General features: G+C 50.2%; 1 protein-coding gene across 1 annotated transcript; it reads right to left on the bottom strand.

Moving 5' to 3' along the window:
* Positions 1–718: 718 nt before the first annotated feature.
* On the bottom strand, positions 719–14,553 carry LOC144136305 (uncharacterized). The gene is made up of 2 exons (XM_077668548.1): positions 14,276–14,553; positions 719–3,403 (listed from the first exon to the last, which is right to left on the bottom strand). The coding sequence occupies exons 1-2, from the start codon at positions 14,312–14,314 to the stop codon at positions 2,903–2,905; spliced, it is 540 nt and encodes a 179-aa protein (XP_077524674.1). The 5' UTR covers positions 14,315–14,553; the 3' UTR covers positions 719–2,902.
* Between the last annotated feature and the right edge of the window lie 369 nt (positions 14,554–14,922).

The following is a 14,922-nucleotide window of genomic DNA, read 5'->3' as shown; positions in this document are numbered from 1 at the left end:
ACCTTTCTAAGCCTATCGGCATCACATGCACTGACGCGTTACAGACCACGACAATGACCCGGTAGAGACTATAGGCGGTTCTACAGCCAGGCTTTTGTGTATCCTGCAGCCACGCCATTGCTTTCAACCTTATGTCTTCTTCACAGCCTTTTTCTCTTTTAGTATCACGGTTGTTATTATTTCGCTTCCTTCCTGTTTAATGGACATATGATTTGGTTCGATTCGTAGTGCGTGAACACAAGAACTTCGACGTGGTTGTAGGTCAGGCGGAACAGAGCTTGTTCCAACTGCAAATACGCAGTACAAATAGACGTCCTTGCTCACCGAAAAAAGTTCAGCGATTAGGTTCTGAAAAAAGTTTGTATATTTTCTTCTCATTTTCCTTCACTTTGTTTACTGTTAGCAAAACGCTTGGTGACACCGGCACTGTCTGTAACTCTGCAGTGCTGTCTTCGTCGCGCCACTGGATAATCACCTCTTTTCCATTTGTGCGGTCAGACCATCCTAGAGAGCGATTGATCATTGCCTCTCACTTTCATGCCCCTTAACTTGTCGTTATGCGCTTGCCATCAGCATTGCAGTAACTAGTGTGCGAGCTTCCATATTCCCGTTATTGACCATTTTAATTTAATTTCGTCGAGTTGCTTTCAGCGTTGATCTTGAAGCTAAGTGGTGGCATTAGAAAAAAGAAAGGAACAAAGTAGACACGCAGACAATAAAAGCAGCACAAAAATTTATTAGAACCAAGACACGCATAAATATTGTTATGGAGACATAATGACATTGTACTAGCTATAATTACCACGGAAACAGTCTTAAAAACAACCTGCGGCCTTTTTTTATTTATAGCGAAAGCAGACAGCATTAGCTACCTAAGGCGACGCCAGCGTCGATGTACTCGCTTCACAATGTGAGCAATCTGCAGCCGCGTACCTGCTGACAATGAAATCAGAGAGTGAGTTGAACAGCATTTCGCACGTGCGTTCACTTCCGTTTGGAGTTTTGTCGCTTCCGCCTTCACTTCGCACCGATTTCGTGGTCCACGGAGCCGTCCCGTAAGCGCCCTTCGTTCAAGAGGGCTGCCGTACTGTGCGCCTCGGGCTTCCTGCCAACTTGGCGACTGGCTTTGTTAAACCAGGAACCAGCAACGCAAACCTGCAGACATTGCAGGCTGTCGTTCGCCGAGATCTTTCGTTCTAGTCATCGTATGTTCCTTTCCTGCTGTTCAGTCAGTTCCAGCTAATATATTTTCAATGCCTTCTCGAATTCATCATCTTTGTTACTTTCGAGTGTACCTGTTTGTGTGTGAATATTTTTCGAAAAAAAATTGGAATCAGCATTCTGTGGCTCGCAGGTTGTGCATGCCATCGTTCCTTTACACCCGGAAAAACATGCAGTCGAGTATCCTTCAATGATGAGAATACGGGGTGGAATTCATGATCACCAAAATGACACAAATAAATACACGATAATCTGAGCGCCTCTTGGTTTGGTTTGTTCGATATGACAACGCCTCATACATGCACACACGCATACACTCACAAAAGTTATGGAATTCGCAGCCATTCATGGTGGTATGTCTAAATATTATTGTGCCTGTAGCGCAGACAGCCACTCCACACACTCCATGCTAATATTACGGTTCAGTGCACTCCTCTTTTTTTTTTGTGGACCAACATACACCAAAGGTTATTTATTGGGCTTCACCCCTGTCATTACATGGCGACGTCAAGATGGCCGAGAAATTTCGCGCCAAATATTCGAAGCACCAAGAAACTGAGTGTGCTTCAGAATCGTACGTACACCTCAACGTCTAAGTCTCACAAACTTGGTAACTTGTATTTTCGCCGCTGCATGAACTGTTCCGTCACGGCAGACTCCTTATAGAGAACTAAGCTTCGATTAAATTTGAGCCATTTAACCACTCAGGAAAAATTTGGCGTTTCTGTCATGACATGCGTTCAAAATGGTTCGGGGGCCATCATTCGTTGCCTTGAAACAAAGCACTAAGTATGCCTCTGATACGGTGACGTGAAGGTACGGAGTCGCGATCGTATCTTATTATTAGAAAGACAGAAAAAGGTGTGTGGAGAGCGATTGTTTTCCTCGGCGCAGCTTAAAGGTGGTTTAACAAGGAGGGGACAGCACAGAACGCAGTTGCTGGCGTCTCCCCAGACAAGTGTCACACAGCTTCAACAAAAACGAGCAAGCTGTTGACCCATTAGAAATACGACACGCTATCCAGCCATACACTGCTCCACCAAGAAGGCAGCTTCGATCATTTTCCTAATTGTCGCAATGAAACAAAAAAATACTGGCAGGATTTGTTCAAGCATATTTTTGAGTCCCGATAGGCAGTTCGCGTAAAGGGCTGGGGACTGTGTTTTTTTTTTATTTTAGATAGCGTGACAAGCAGCTAGAAATTTCATCCGCACATACTTTTACAGCCAACTTAGCAGTAATGGCGTACTAGGCTGGAGACCCAATCAAGGAACTCCATTTAGCAGGAAATATCACGCAAAATCATTGTCCTGCATTTTGCAAAGCTTTCCGACGCTAGCACCCGTGACTTGGTAGCTGAGCCGACTACAACAAAAAAAAAAAAAGAAAAGAAAGCAAGCCCCGTATCATCGAACGTGCACGAGTGTCTAGACTCTGGGCCCAGGGACCGGATCTAGCCGTCCCACGTATCCAGCGTCAATTCGAGCAACACCATCCTATTGTTCACAGATGCCCATTTGTGTGATGTATAGTAGATGACAAAGTTTTTGAGAAGCGCTAGCAGCAGCAATGACTCGTGGGGCCCAGCACTGCTCGTCACAAAGAATGACGACGATCCGTCAAAGAACAGACAACAGGGCGCACGTTCAGCCCTGATGCGGGGCCTTCAGGGCAATGGCATTCAGGCCTTGTAGGCTCCGGCAAAAGGTTTCGTGGCGTAGGTGTTCTTTGAGGCCCCGTAGAGGCCGTTGTACAGCTTGGCGGTGGACAGGTAAGGGTAGGCGTAGGCCTGCAGCCCCTGCTTTCCGTAGCCCAGCTTGTCCGCCTGGAAGGAGCTCGGGAAGTGGATCTTGTGCGCCGAGTGGAGGAGCGGCTTGGAGGCGGCCGCCACCAGGTCCGGTTTGACGGCCGCCGGCTTGTACGACGGGAAGCCTGGCTGCTGCTGCTGCTGTTGGCGGCGGAAGAAGAGCGCGTTGACCAGGCCCCGCAGGCGTGAGCCGAGCGACGGCCGCGCGGCCGGCCTGGCCAGGTAGGCCGCCGGGAAGCCTTGCTGGTAGGCCAGCCCGTACACCGTCGGGTACGATGCCAGCGGCTGCTGCTGCCGGAACGAGGCCGGCTCGCGCTCGGTGGCCGCGTCGGCACGCGCTCCGGAGGCGAGCGCCAGGAGCACCAACAGGAGCAGCTGCGAAGGGAGAATTCGTCGCGCTATTTAGGCACGCGTTCATTCCTAACTAGCGCTCGCTCATTTCATATTCTCGTTTCATTCGCCTTCAGCAGTGGCCCACCGTTAGAACGCAGAGAGCGCCCCCGGAGCCTCTGAATTCCGGCGGAGCGACCGGATGACGTGCGACCATAATTTCGCTTGTACGCCGGTCCGACGCCAAATTCCTCGTCCTGGGCGGCCAGTCGGGGACGCTCTCCGCATGCGGGCACCCGCAAGACATCACAAGCAGAAGGAGCTGTTCTCGCATTCCGCTGCATTTCCCGCTCGACGGGGCGCGCGCTTCCGCCGAGCACCGAATCCGCGAGCTGCCCTTGGCGGCGAGCGTCGCGGGGGGTCACCGCGGGGCGCGTCTTTGTCTCGAGCCGGGGCTAGCGATCCCACCGGGCAGGAAGTGGCCGTGACCGCCGCCGCCTGACCCACATCCGCGAACGCGCCGCCTCGCCCGCGATTCCGCCACCTGCCTCTCCCGCGAAGCCTGCCCCCAACACTGGCCCCATGCCGGTGGCACTCTCGCGCCTGCCCCGCGTGCCCACTGAGCTTTGCACCCCGCGACTGCTGCCTTCTTGCCGATTCCTACCGCATGGGGCACGCTGGCCTTTTCAAGAAGGCTCAGCACCCGCAGTGTGAGACGTTGTCTCAGTAAGCAACAACGCGCCCTCGAGGCCTCATAAGCGGCTGCTTGTGTGCACTTGTGATAGGTACGGCGGAGGTCGCGTAAGGCAACGCTCTCGCACCTGCAGCATGACGTCAGCAGGCGGAGCACGCACTGCTTGTTTAAGCACTGTACGGCACCGCGTAACTGGGAGCAGGGGAACAGATGGCAGCAGTGAAGAAAATTGTCTCCTTTCAGTTTCGTGCTTGACCGATCGCTTGCACGTCACGCCTGGCATGCGCTGTCGCGTGAAGAGAGCTCTGCTCAGAGCTCGCGCGTCGCAGGTCATAGTGGATGCTGGTGTAGATTTCGTTGGTGGGGTACAAACAGAGCCCTTCATTTGCGAGTAAAACCAGATTTTACCCAATTCTTGCACCCCGAACACACTGCTTAAAAATCGGGTTAAATCCGATTTCTCCACTAAAATGCTCCTCCTAGAGAACAAACACGGGCAATGGAATGAGTTACTTGTTAATATACGTATACATCGAAGGGATAGAGAACGTACGTTTTCCTGAACGAAGCTGAAGAAACCGCATGAAAATCAGCGGATATCCTGTGCAATTATTTCGGAGGAGTGTTCGTTCAACCGGTGATCTTAAACCTATTTTATCGCTTCCAGTTCACGACGTGGCTTAATTTGAGAACATGTTCGGAAAGTAAATTTTAGAAGCGAGATGGCCATATAACACGGATATTGACCACGCATTTATTCGGCATCATGTATCAAGCGTGAACGACGTCCTGCTCCAGGGCTCTTGCCCGTTTAAAATAGCCTCTCCGATGTTTAATGACAGTTTTGGCGCTGTACAAGACAGGCAGGTTTCGCGTGCACGTGAAGTGGCGCGTAGGAGATTGACTGTTTATGGAAGAATATATAGTTCTAATAGATGAGAAAAACCGCATTTGGTGAACAGCTTTTTTTATTTCACAACCTGTCATTTGCATGTTCGTTAAATGTTGAGTAAAAATAGAGCATTTTGTGTCCTACGCAACAAAGAGCGCTTGAAGTAAATCGTATTTTGCTAGTCGCAGCTCAGATGCTTCAGTCTTCGATGTCAGGTACCGCGGCTAGCAACACCTTTTCCTTTCATTATTTTATTAGTAAAGAGCCACTAATAAATTTTCGCTGAATAACCCGACTTATATCCGAATTTGAACTAAAAAACACCCGATTCCCCCCAGAATTCTGTAAAAATTAAAACTAGAAAACGAAGGGCCCTTGTTATATTTAGCTGTAACATTTGTGAGGAATGCTGAGAGCGCTTTTCTACCAGCAGCTGGTCTGTTTCTTATGCCAGCTTATACTTACGTTTTAAAGCAGCCTCCCCACGCTCTTCACAACAAATTCGCACAGGATGCCTTAAGGACAAACCACAAGATCCAATTCGCTGCCCACATGCACGTTAAGATGTGCACAAAAGAAGAGCTTCCATGGTCCGAACGGGCACCACTGCAAGTGAAAATGGTTGCGATCGGAAGCGTCTTCGTGAAACCATTTTGGTGGCTGCGGTAAGAAAGACAAATGCTTCCTGGCGACATTGTCTTGCAAAAAACCACGATTTAATGGTGTTTCAGTGTGCATGCAGGAGCACATTCATATACCTTCGCTCGTGAGAAGGGCAAGTTGAGGGCAGTTACTCCGTTAACACTTCTGGACGGCCGGAAGTACAAAGTTCGACTGCAAGTTACAAGAATTTGGTTCGTACTACGGTCAAAGCTAGCAGTATGCGCTTCGTTGTGAGAAAGCCTGTGTGACGACCTGCCGAGCGTCCGCAGAGTCCATCCTTGACCCATGGCGGCAAATACACATCTCGAGGGCTTGCCGCTATTGACCTCTGCAATATAACAGCGGACGTTGCAGGCAAGCACGTCCATATATCTGCATGAACTTTTAGAGCGCAAAATAAAGTTCTGAACTTCATTATTGAGCATGACGTGACTTCAGCTCCGAGTTCAGGCAAACTGCAGCCGCCGCGATGGCTCAGTGGTTAGAGTGCTCGGCTGATTACCCGAAATACGGTGGTTCAATTCCGGCCACGGCGGTTGCATTTCGATGGAGGCGAAATGCTAGAGGCCCGTGTATTGCGCGATGTCAGTGCACGTTAAAGAACTCCAGGTGGTTGAAATTATTCGGAGCCCTCCGCGTTCCTCATAGCCTGAGTTGCTTTGGGACGACAAACTCCTTAAAACCAAAACCAAACCATTTTAGGAAAACTGACTCAAACATTCTGCCAAAATCACTGCGAAGTTGACGTCGACGCTGACGCAGACCCGTGCAAAAGGTCTCCATACACGTGCTGCCGCGTTCGAATCGACGCCGGAACGAACAGAGTAGCTTGCTCGACTGAAGCCTGAGACCGCTCGGCGAACGCCGTTTATTTTTTCTTTCCGTCGGTTTTTGGCCCCTTAGAAAAAAAAAGTACTCGCAAAAGAACACACGATACAATGTCATCGCCATTTGTTTTGTCACCTGGGCAAATGCGGTTTATGGTTTGGTTTATGGGGGTTTAACGTCCCAAAGCGACTCAGGCTATGAGAGACGCCGTAGTGCAGGGCTCCGGAAATTTCGACCACCTGGGGTACCTTAAAGTGCACTGACGTCGCACAGTACACGGGCCTCTAGAATTTCGTCTCCATCGAAACTGGAGCGCTGCGGCCGGGATCGAACACGCGTCTTTCGAGCCAGCAGCCGAGCGCCATAACCACTCAGCCACCCCGGCGGCTCGCTTGGGCAAATGTGTAAAAAGATCCCTCATATTGTGCTGGAGCAGAAACTCGTGCGTCAACGTCTGCGTCGGTACTACCATCCTGCACTTCCGAATTATGCACAGGAAAACGACCATGACGAGATCTAATCGCGTTCTATTGTCACTTTTAGTCGGTATAAAACGAAAGTCAACTGTGTCAAGTGCAATTTTTCCTTGGTTCGTGCTCTACACCTCGTTCCGAAAAACACAACATCGCAGCAGGCGCCTGTTTATGCGAGATGTTTCTGGGAGTGTGACGCAATGGGCGGATAGGTGGTAGAGCTTTGAGTGAGAAGGGCCCGGTCGGTGAGTATAATCGCGAGCATTAAGATCATCAGCCCTAATGTTTTCAGCCAGGCACTTGTGACCTGGGACCCAGGTCTTGTTGGACAGTATGCCCCAGGATGCCGAGAGCTTGCCTTGGGAAGCTACCGTGTGTGTAAGCTCGGCAGACTGCCTGTGATTCGGTGAAAACATGTGAGGTCTGGATATCGGCGTCACTCAATTTAATGGTGAGGGTGATAGAGAGAGAGAGAGAAAAACATTTATTGAAATCTCAATGAGATTAGCGGTGGGCCGTCGTCTTCATCGTTGACGTCTGGCCTCTTCGCAAGGTCGGGCCCCTATTCCAGGGCTCCGCTGAGTCCTGCTGCTTCGCATGCGTGCTGCACAAGGGCCCTTTGGGCTGTGAGCTCGCTGCTGGTGAGCAGACCCTCCCATTGCTCCGCACTCGGGGTTTTCAGTTTGTGGAATGCATAATTGCGTTTGCACTCCCATGTAATGTGGTATAGCGTGGGGGTTGCCCCGCACCACGGGCATGTGTCCCTGAATTGTGTAGGGTACATTTTGTGTAAAATGTATAGGTGGAAGAATGTTCCTGTTTGCAGTCTCCGCCAGTTCACTGCTTCTTGTTGTGTTAATGAGTTGTGTGGCAGAGGGTACTTGAGCCTCTGTCCTCTGTAGCAATTTAGCAGCTCCGCATATACTGGCTCCACTATGGTAGAGATCACTTCAGAGGCGGGGTAATGTGGTGCCCGGAAGGAAGTTACCAGGTATGGAGTGTTGGTGCCGTCTCTTGCTGCACAGGCCTATGTTTATGGGTGCGCATAAGAGGCGTTATCCACGCAGATGTCTGTGGTGTCAGGCCGATACTGTTCGCGAAGGTATCGAAGGCGGGCCTGTCTTCTGGCGAATAAAAATTCAGTTGAGAATCAGCGTACATCCTGTGTCTACTTTTCTGCGCCTTCGTCTTTTGCGCTGCTTTGAACTATGTGTGCTCTAGGGTCTGCTGTTCCCTTTCGACGCAGGGCTAAGTACGGCGTTTCCGAGAGGTATTTCCGCACATGAGTCGCTTGCTTGAGATTATGTCGCCAGTCTGAATGGCGCTACATAGGACACGAGACTCGGAAGAGTGTAGGTCGTCGCACTGATAGCATGTGACGATGCTTTAAGCACGCTAGCTGGTAGTGACTGCTTGAAAGCACATGAGGTCACGCGTACCACACTGGCTTGAAGGGGAAGGACATCAATCATTATCATCGTCCTCTTCAAAGTTGGTACGATCGTCCTGCTCGTCCACGTTCTTGGTGGTAGCAGTGCTGCACCGCTTGGTGGTGATTCGAATGGCGGCAATCGTCTTCAAAATATGGAGTGAAAGCTGTTTTGAAACCGGAGCACAGAAGCGATCGACTGATCGGCAAAGGCTGCTTTATGCGACAGCACACGAAAGCGAGAAGGCAGCCGAACGGGTCGCTATAACACCAAAGAGGAAAAGCAGACGAACGCCGCTCTAAACACGTAACATGACAACATGGACGAGATGCGTTGAAATAGTGCTGCGAAGAGGATCTTTGGCCTATCCTAGAATGTGGTACGCTGCTCCTGCAAAAAGCATCGCATGCTGACATCTATACTCCCGGCAGCGAGATAATCCGGAAATTTTAGATGTTCGCCTTTAAACGCGATAGCGTTAAAGGCCCCGTTACCCAGAAAATCCGGCGGCGGCGTTTTCGGCGTTGTGAGCGAAAAATAGGGTGGCGTAGGGCGGCCCAAGTGGCCACCCGCCGGAGAAGCAACCGAGGTGGGCCACGTAGGTCACATGACCTTTTAACGTCACCACGACCCTCCACCAGATTGTGAGCGAACTCACCACCGTGGCAGGTGGCTGATAAATTAATGATTGATCGGGAGGTGTTGCTCTGGAAACGCGCCTGCCATCGCAGGGCAGTGGCGCACTCCGTAACCGCTGCCCCATTGCGGAATGTTGAGTAGAGAATGACCAATTCCGCATATAAAGGCGCGTCTTATCCTTTAGGCAGAGCTTAAATGTCCCCTCTAATTTTTAATTCTCCCCTGCGGAGTAACTTGTCTAATGATGTTGGCTAAACGTAACCTGTCGGTGCCTCTTTTCTTTAGAAAGAAATATTTGTTGTCTCTTTCATTCACTCTAGACTCTACGTGAGCAATGGCACTCTTCCCCACTGTGTCCACCGTTCTTGGCCAAACGCCCGTCCTGACAGTATGTCCTCGCGTTAGTGTTGGCGAAGAAACCTCGCGACATGTTTGACGTTGGCTTAAAAACAACGCATTTCGTTTTGCGCACCTTGCAACAATTGATGACGCTTTACTTAAATGGTGGTCGCTAATGGTAACGGACTGGATAGCAAGAGAACGTAGGCGGAGAATGGGCCGCCGGAAAGTCAGGCGAGCAGATGAGGTTAGAAAATCTGCGGGGACAAAGCGGCCGGTGGAGGCACAGGATATAATTAATCGTAAGAGGCACTTGTCCTGCATTGAGAATAGTAAAGCTTATGGTGATTGCTTAAATGGAACAGTTTTAGTTTGTTTTTCTGTTAGTGACACTTTCTTATTCGACGTCACTTGGCTCCTGATCTAGGGAGGCCAACATATCCTGCAGGACAAAGTAAAGCACAGGCGCCTTCTCTACTCCAATGGTATTTGACCAGTTCGCAACTAGCCGTATTTTGAGGGCTTCCTCCCACGTAGCACCGAAACATTGCGATAGCGTTGCATTTTTGTTTCGGACAAATGTGATTTCAATGTGCCTAATGTCCTTTTTCCTAACGTTTTGAAACATTACTTATAAACGTCCAAGTAACCTTCCCCGAACATTAATGAAACATATTAGCAACATAAATGTCGCATAAATGTGACATTCCTGAAATTGGTGGAGTAGCCCTAGACAAGCATGCAGGCCCGCAAGTTGTAGCACAAGTTGTGGTGGCACACAACTCACAACGTTTGCAAGAACCAGCAATGAGGGTGATACTGTACAGCACAATATGCAACCCGTAATCACTCACCTCCGAACGGATGCCATGGAGTCAAGCTTATAATACCCATTATTTAGGGATGCCCTATGAGTGATAGAGTTAAATCGGTAATAACCAAAGTATTGTGACAAAATAATGGGTCCGTGCATGTAATCTATGGGCCGTACTATCTAAGAGGTTTAGCTGCCAAGTACTGCTAGTTAAAAACTATGTTCACTCTAAGAGTACTAGGAAAAGTTCTTGGACCAAGTGCTTAAAATATATTTGTTGAATTTATGGAAACTATAATGATACTCTTCCTCAGCAAGTGTTTTCAGTTGTGAAATATCGAGCACTTTCTCATTCGCGCTCCTTCGTAAAGATAAACGCGCTTGCTACGGCGGTCCCAGTCGCACTTCGCTTGTAGAAACAATAAATGAAGGTCACGTTCTCTCAATCTGAGTTGAAGACAGTGGACACAGTTTCAAGAATTAGCACACAGCCAGCACGAAACACAAACTGACTCCTAGAATTGCAATACGGCTGACCTCCCCATCCCTACACGCATAGCTTATTACAATGTGCTGTGGTGTCGCAGATAATAGGATAGGCGAGAACAGCAAATAAATAGTAAAGAATCTCCAAGAAAGCTGTTGGAGTTCTTATGACAATAAACATATTCGATGCATCTTCTCCCCGTATTGATATGTGCATGCTAGAAGAAACACAAGGTTTAACATCAGAGAAAGACTAGGGTTACTACAAGTGCAGAATTACCAGCCGCGGTGGCTCAGTGGTTGGGGCCCTCGGCTCTTCAGCACAGAAGGACGCAGGTTCGAATCCGAAAGGGGCGGCCGCGTTTTTATGTAGGCGGAATGCAAGACGCCCATGTGCTGAGGGATGTCAGTCCACGTTAAACCGACACTGACGACAAACTGCAGTGTGCTTGCATCGAGAAACTACGGCATTCTAACGACACAAAGACCACTCTCACCGGAAACGGAGCTTGTGATCCGGAGTTCCCGGGTTCGAACCCGACCGCGGCGGCTGCGTTTTTATGGAGGAAAAACACTAAGGCGCCCGTGTGCTGTGCGTTGTCAGTGCACGTTAAAGATCCCCAGGTTGTCGAAATTATTCCGGAGCCCTCCACTACGGCACCTATCTCTTCCTTTCTTCTTTCACTCCCTCCTTTATCCCTTCCCTTACGGCGCGGTTCAGGTGTCCAACGATATATGAGACAGATACTGCGCCATTTCCTTTCCCCAGAAAACCAATTATTATGTAAGCTAAAACGAAAAAAAAAACGAAATACGGACGTCGCCATCACCGCCCGAGTTTTTTGCGGGGATCCCAGAGGCTGTGCTACGCGACCATTCGCTTCCAAAAGGCGGCGACCACTCGTTCTCAACGTAGACGTCACGAGTTTCAATCGAGTGGTGGTACACTTCATAAGTGCGAAAAATTTCACGAAACATGAATTTAATAAACAGCCAGCATACGAAGTATGAGTGATATGAATAATGAGATGGAGAAAATTAAAGACAAAAGCTGTGCCTAATGAAACATTGGAAAGGATATGACGCTGACAATAATCCATGTATTCATAAAACTTGTCATTTAAGCCATCTCGCGCATAATCTTATGTCACTTAGCGTGCATTTGAGACTCTCTTTCAGCTCGCAAAGCAACGCAAAGAGAATGATAAAAAGATCTCTAAAAAATTGTTATTGTAGACAAGCAGGGTGAAATGTACACGGCAACGTACAATTGTTTCCTCCTGAAGTGCTCTGAATTACGAATGCAAAATTTTCTTGCAATCCATTTTTAGTGTATAAGCCCGCTATCTCAACACTCGAATACTTGCGTTTTTCAGGATTTCAAGCGAATTAAAAACAGAACAATCGGGTCTGCATTGTTCAGGTCGTAGTACCTAAAGACCGTTTACTGTGGCGTTTTCCCAAATGCAACATTTACGCATCCCGAAACATCAGGACCGAAAAATTGCGGTCGCGCACGACGTAAACGCTGCTCTTGACACTGTGGAAGCCACCAGACGCGAGGGGTCCTATATTTGAAGGACTCTCTACTCCCACTGAGAAAACGAGCGAAGCTGTCACTGACGTCACGTGCTGTTCAAAGTAACAGTCATTGGTGAGTTTTAGCATAGCGCGTACGTACGAGCGTGCAAGCGTAGACGTGTAACGGATTAACGCGACGTTGCACCATGTGGACCAAGGTGGGGCGCACACCTGCCACTGCAAGAGCGCAGCCGGCATACGTAGATCCGGTATACGTCTACGCTAATACATTACCGCTATGCTAAAACTGTCTATTTTTAGTGACGCGCCCGGCTTCAGCGGCACGACGCACTCGGAGTGCTACATCGCCGCTGTGTCCGCTTCCTTCTCGCCCGTGGAATTGCGCAGGCACGGTTAGGCGGAATAACCGCGCTCTGGTTACGCGCGCGTGCGCCGACGTCCCGCTCCCCGCCCTGCGCACACCAGTGGTCTGGTGACCTTAAATGTGGCGTGCTCGGCTCGCTGGGCGTCGTCGTCGAGGGTCGCGCCTTCTGGGTTCCCCCGGGTCGATGCATAGCGGAGCTTCAACTGAGTCAGTCGGCACACAAATGGCGTGCACGTGACACGACGCTGACGCACACTTTTCGGCTTCCGCGGCGATTTGATAAATGTGGGCGCGCTACGGCTGGGCGTGCGCTATTATGCGTGCAGAGCACTACGCAGCATTCCTTGTGAGCCTCATAAAAGATTAGGTCTGCTGATTTCGCTGCTGTTGTCACTATGCTCGTAGGTGTCCAAGAAATACAGCATTTTAGCAAGTTGAAAATTTTGTTGAACGCCCATCGCTGAGTATGCTCGCTTCTAGCGAATGGCAATGAATATGCAGCGCTAGTATAGAGTACTCACTCTTGCTGCTGGAAGCCCTCGCGTGGCAAAATATATGACGCCGTCTAAGCTAATATTTGACATATATTCTCCGCAGTGGTGGTATATACTCTGTAAAAGGTGATATAAATGAACTGGGCAGGCGAGTGCGTAGCCTGAGCTGACGTCCGATAACAACCGCATGTGATTTCAAGAGTTACAGGTGGATGGGAAGGTATCTCGAGCTTGACTACGGTTATGTGAACTTATGTGATCAAAATTTCACAAGGTCTGATATCTCCTGTGTTATAAAAACTATGATCAGGTAGTGGCAAGCCACATGGTGCCATATTTGCGCGGCCAGAATTAAAGGGCCAAACAACCCCATTCTGACTGTACCTATCCTGAAGGAGTCCTGTCCCGCTTGAAAAATGGTGACCACAAGCAGATCACTTCAGCCGAAAGACGAGACCTTTCATAATTTCCACCTCGATGATCAACTTACGATCGCACCCGTAATATCACTGCTCTTGACCCCTCCCGGAAAAGAAAAACCCCAGGGCGTCCCCAGAATCCGCGCACAGAATATGTGGGTCATCTCGGCAGCCTAGGCCCCATGGTACTGCAGTGACGACCGACTTCACACGGCACAACGTACCCGGGGGCAATCCCCGCCTGCTTCGGTCGCTGCTACGCCTAGACACAGAAGAAACAGTGCTAGCAAACCCCTCCCCCTCCCCCTTTTTTTTTTACCTTGCCATCTGAGTGGAGTCGCGGAGAGGAAGCAAAAATAACCTCGGCATGAGTAATCCTCCTGCAGCGACTGATCCGTTTTGATGTCCTGCTTTGTTATTTTTCACTCACCTTGTCCCATCGCCACTCCTGGAAGTGCAAGCCAACACATCTATACGTCGCCACATCTTGGCGCTAACCGTGAGTCTCGTTTTGCTGCATACGCTCACCACTTTTTTTTAAACGCATGATTTGTGATCACTGCATTCACAGATAAATGAACGCAAACGAATAAGCCCCGCTGGGCGCTGAAGATTCTGCCCACCACACCGAATAACTGCAGTCGCAGGAAGGGTTGGAGGGTGTATAGTGCTGATCCTGAAACATTCTCGATACAGCGATCGGTATGGGGGCTTCGTTCGTTCCTTCCATGATCGGGGGACACACCAGCATGCGGTGGCAGTGACGCCGGGCGGCTGACCCACAGCGGGCCGAGGGGGCAGCGCTGCGGCGTCCGGTCCGAGCGCGGCCGTTGCACTCACCGAGGCAGTTACGGCGGAGCGGGGCGGCGAGGAATCCATGTCTGCGTGCGTCCGAAGCAGGTGGGTGTCTGGGGGACGCGCTTCCGGATGTGCCTCTTATACGAGGTCGGGCCCGATTCGGGTCAGGTTCACGGACCAGCTGAGAGGGAGCCGGGAGAGGAGGGCCGACCAGCGGCGGCAGCAGCAGCATCCGAGGAAGCGGCGGCCCACCGTGCCGACTTTCACGGAGCGCCCAGGCTTGCCCGGTGGAATTCCCCCCGTTGTCAGCAGGGCCGCACCTGAGCGAAGCCACGCCGGGAAACGGGACCGGAGCCGCGACTAATCCTCGTCGCGAAATAACAGCGGCAACGACCGCGCCGGGAGAACACCGCCGAGGCAGAAGTCGAGTTGATCGCAATATGTGCTATGACGTCATCCCTACCTCTCGATCAAGTGCGGTAGGACAAGACAATATCCAAGGGAAAACAAATAGCATTTTCGTCAAGCGCGATCAGCGGCTTCACCTGACATTATTCCCAGGGGTCCGTGGTAGAGAAAGGGTAGGCAGATGGTTCTTGACAATCACGAACTGAAGTTTGCAGGGATGCGGTGCTATTCGTGTTAACTATTACCGGCGCATTCACCGAAGACGCTGTCAGTCCAGATGA

Source organism: Amblyomma americanum, chromosome 6, assembly GCF_052857255.1.
Source record: "Amblyomma americanum isolate KBUSLIRL-KWMA chromosome 6, ASM5285725v1, whole genome shotgun sequence".
NCBI classification, from domain to species: Eukaryota; Metazoa; Arthropoda; class Arachnida; order Ixodida; family Ixodidae; genus Amblyomma; species Amblyomma americanum.
Note: the sequence above shows the minus strand (reverse complement) of the source record. Positions and strands in the feature narration are given on the sequence as shown.

Bases quoted from the DNA above. Each gene is read 5' to 3' on its own strand.
- LOC144136305 (XM_077668548.1), bottom strand. From the start codon at position 14,314: ATGGATTCCTCGCCGCCCCGCTCCGCCGTAACTGCCTCG. The intron at 3,404-14,275 runs GTGAGTGCAACG...CTCCCTTCGCAG, and splicing joins GCTCCGCCGTAACTGCCTCG to CTGCTCCTGTTGGTGCTCCT.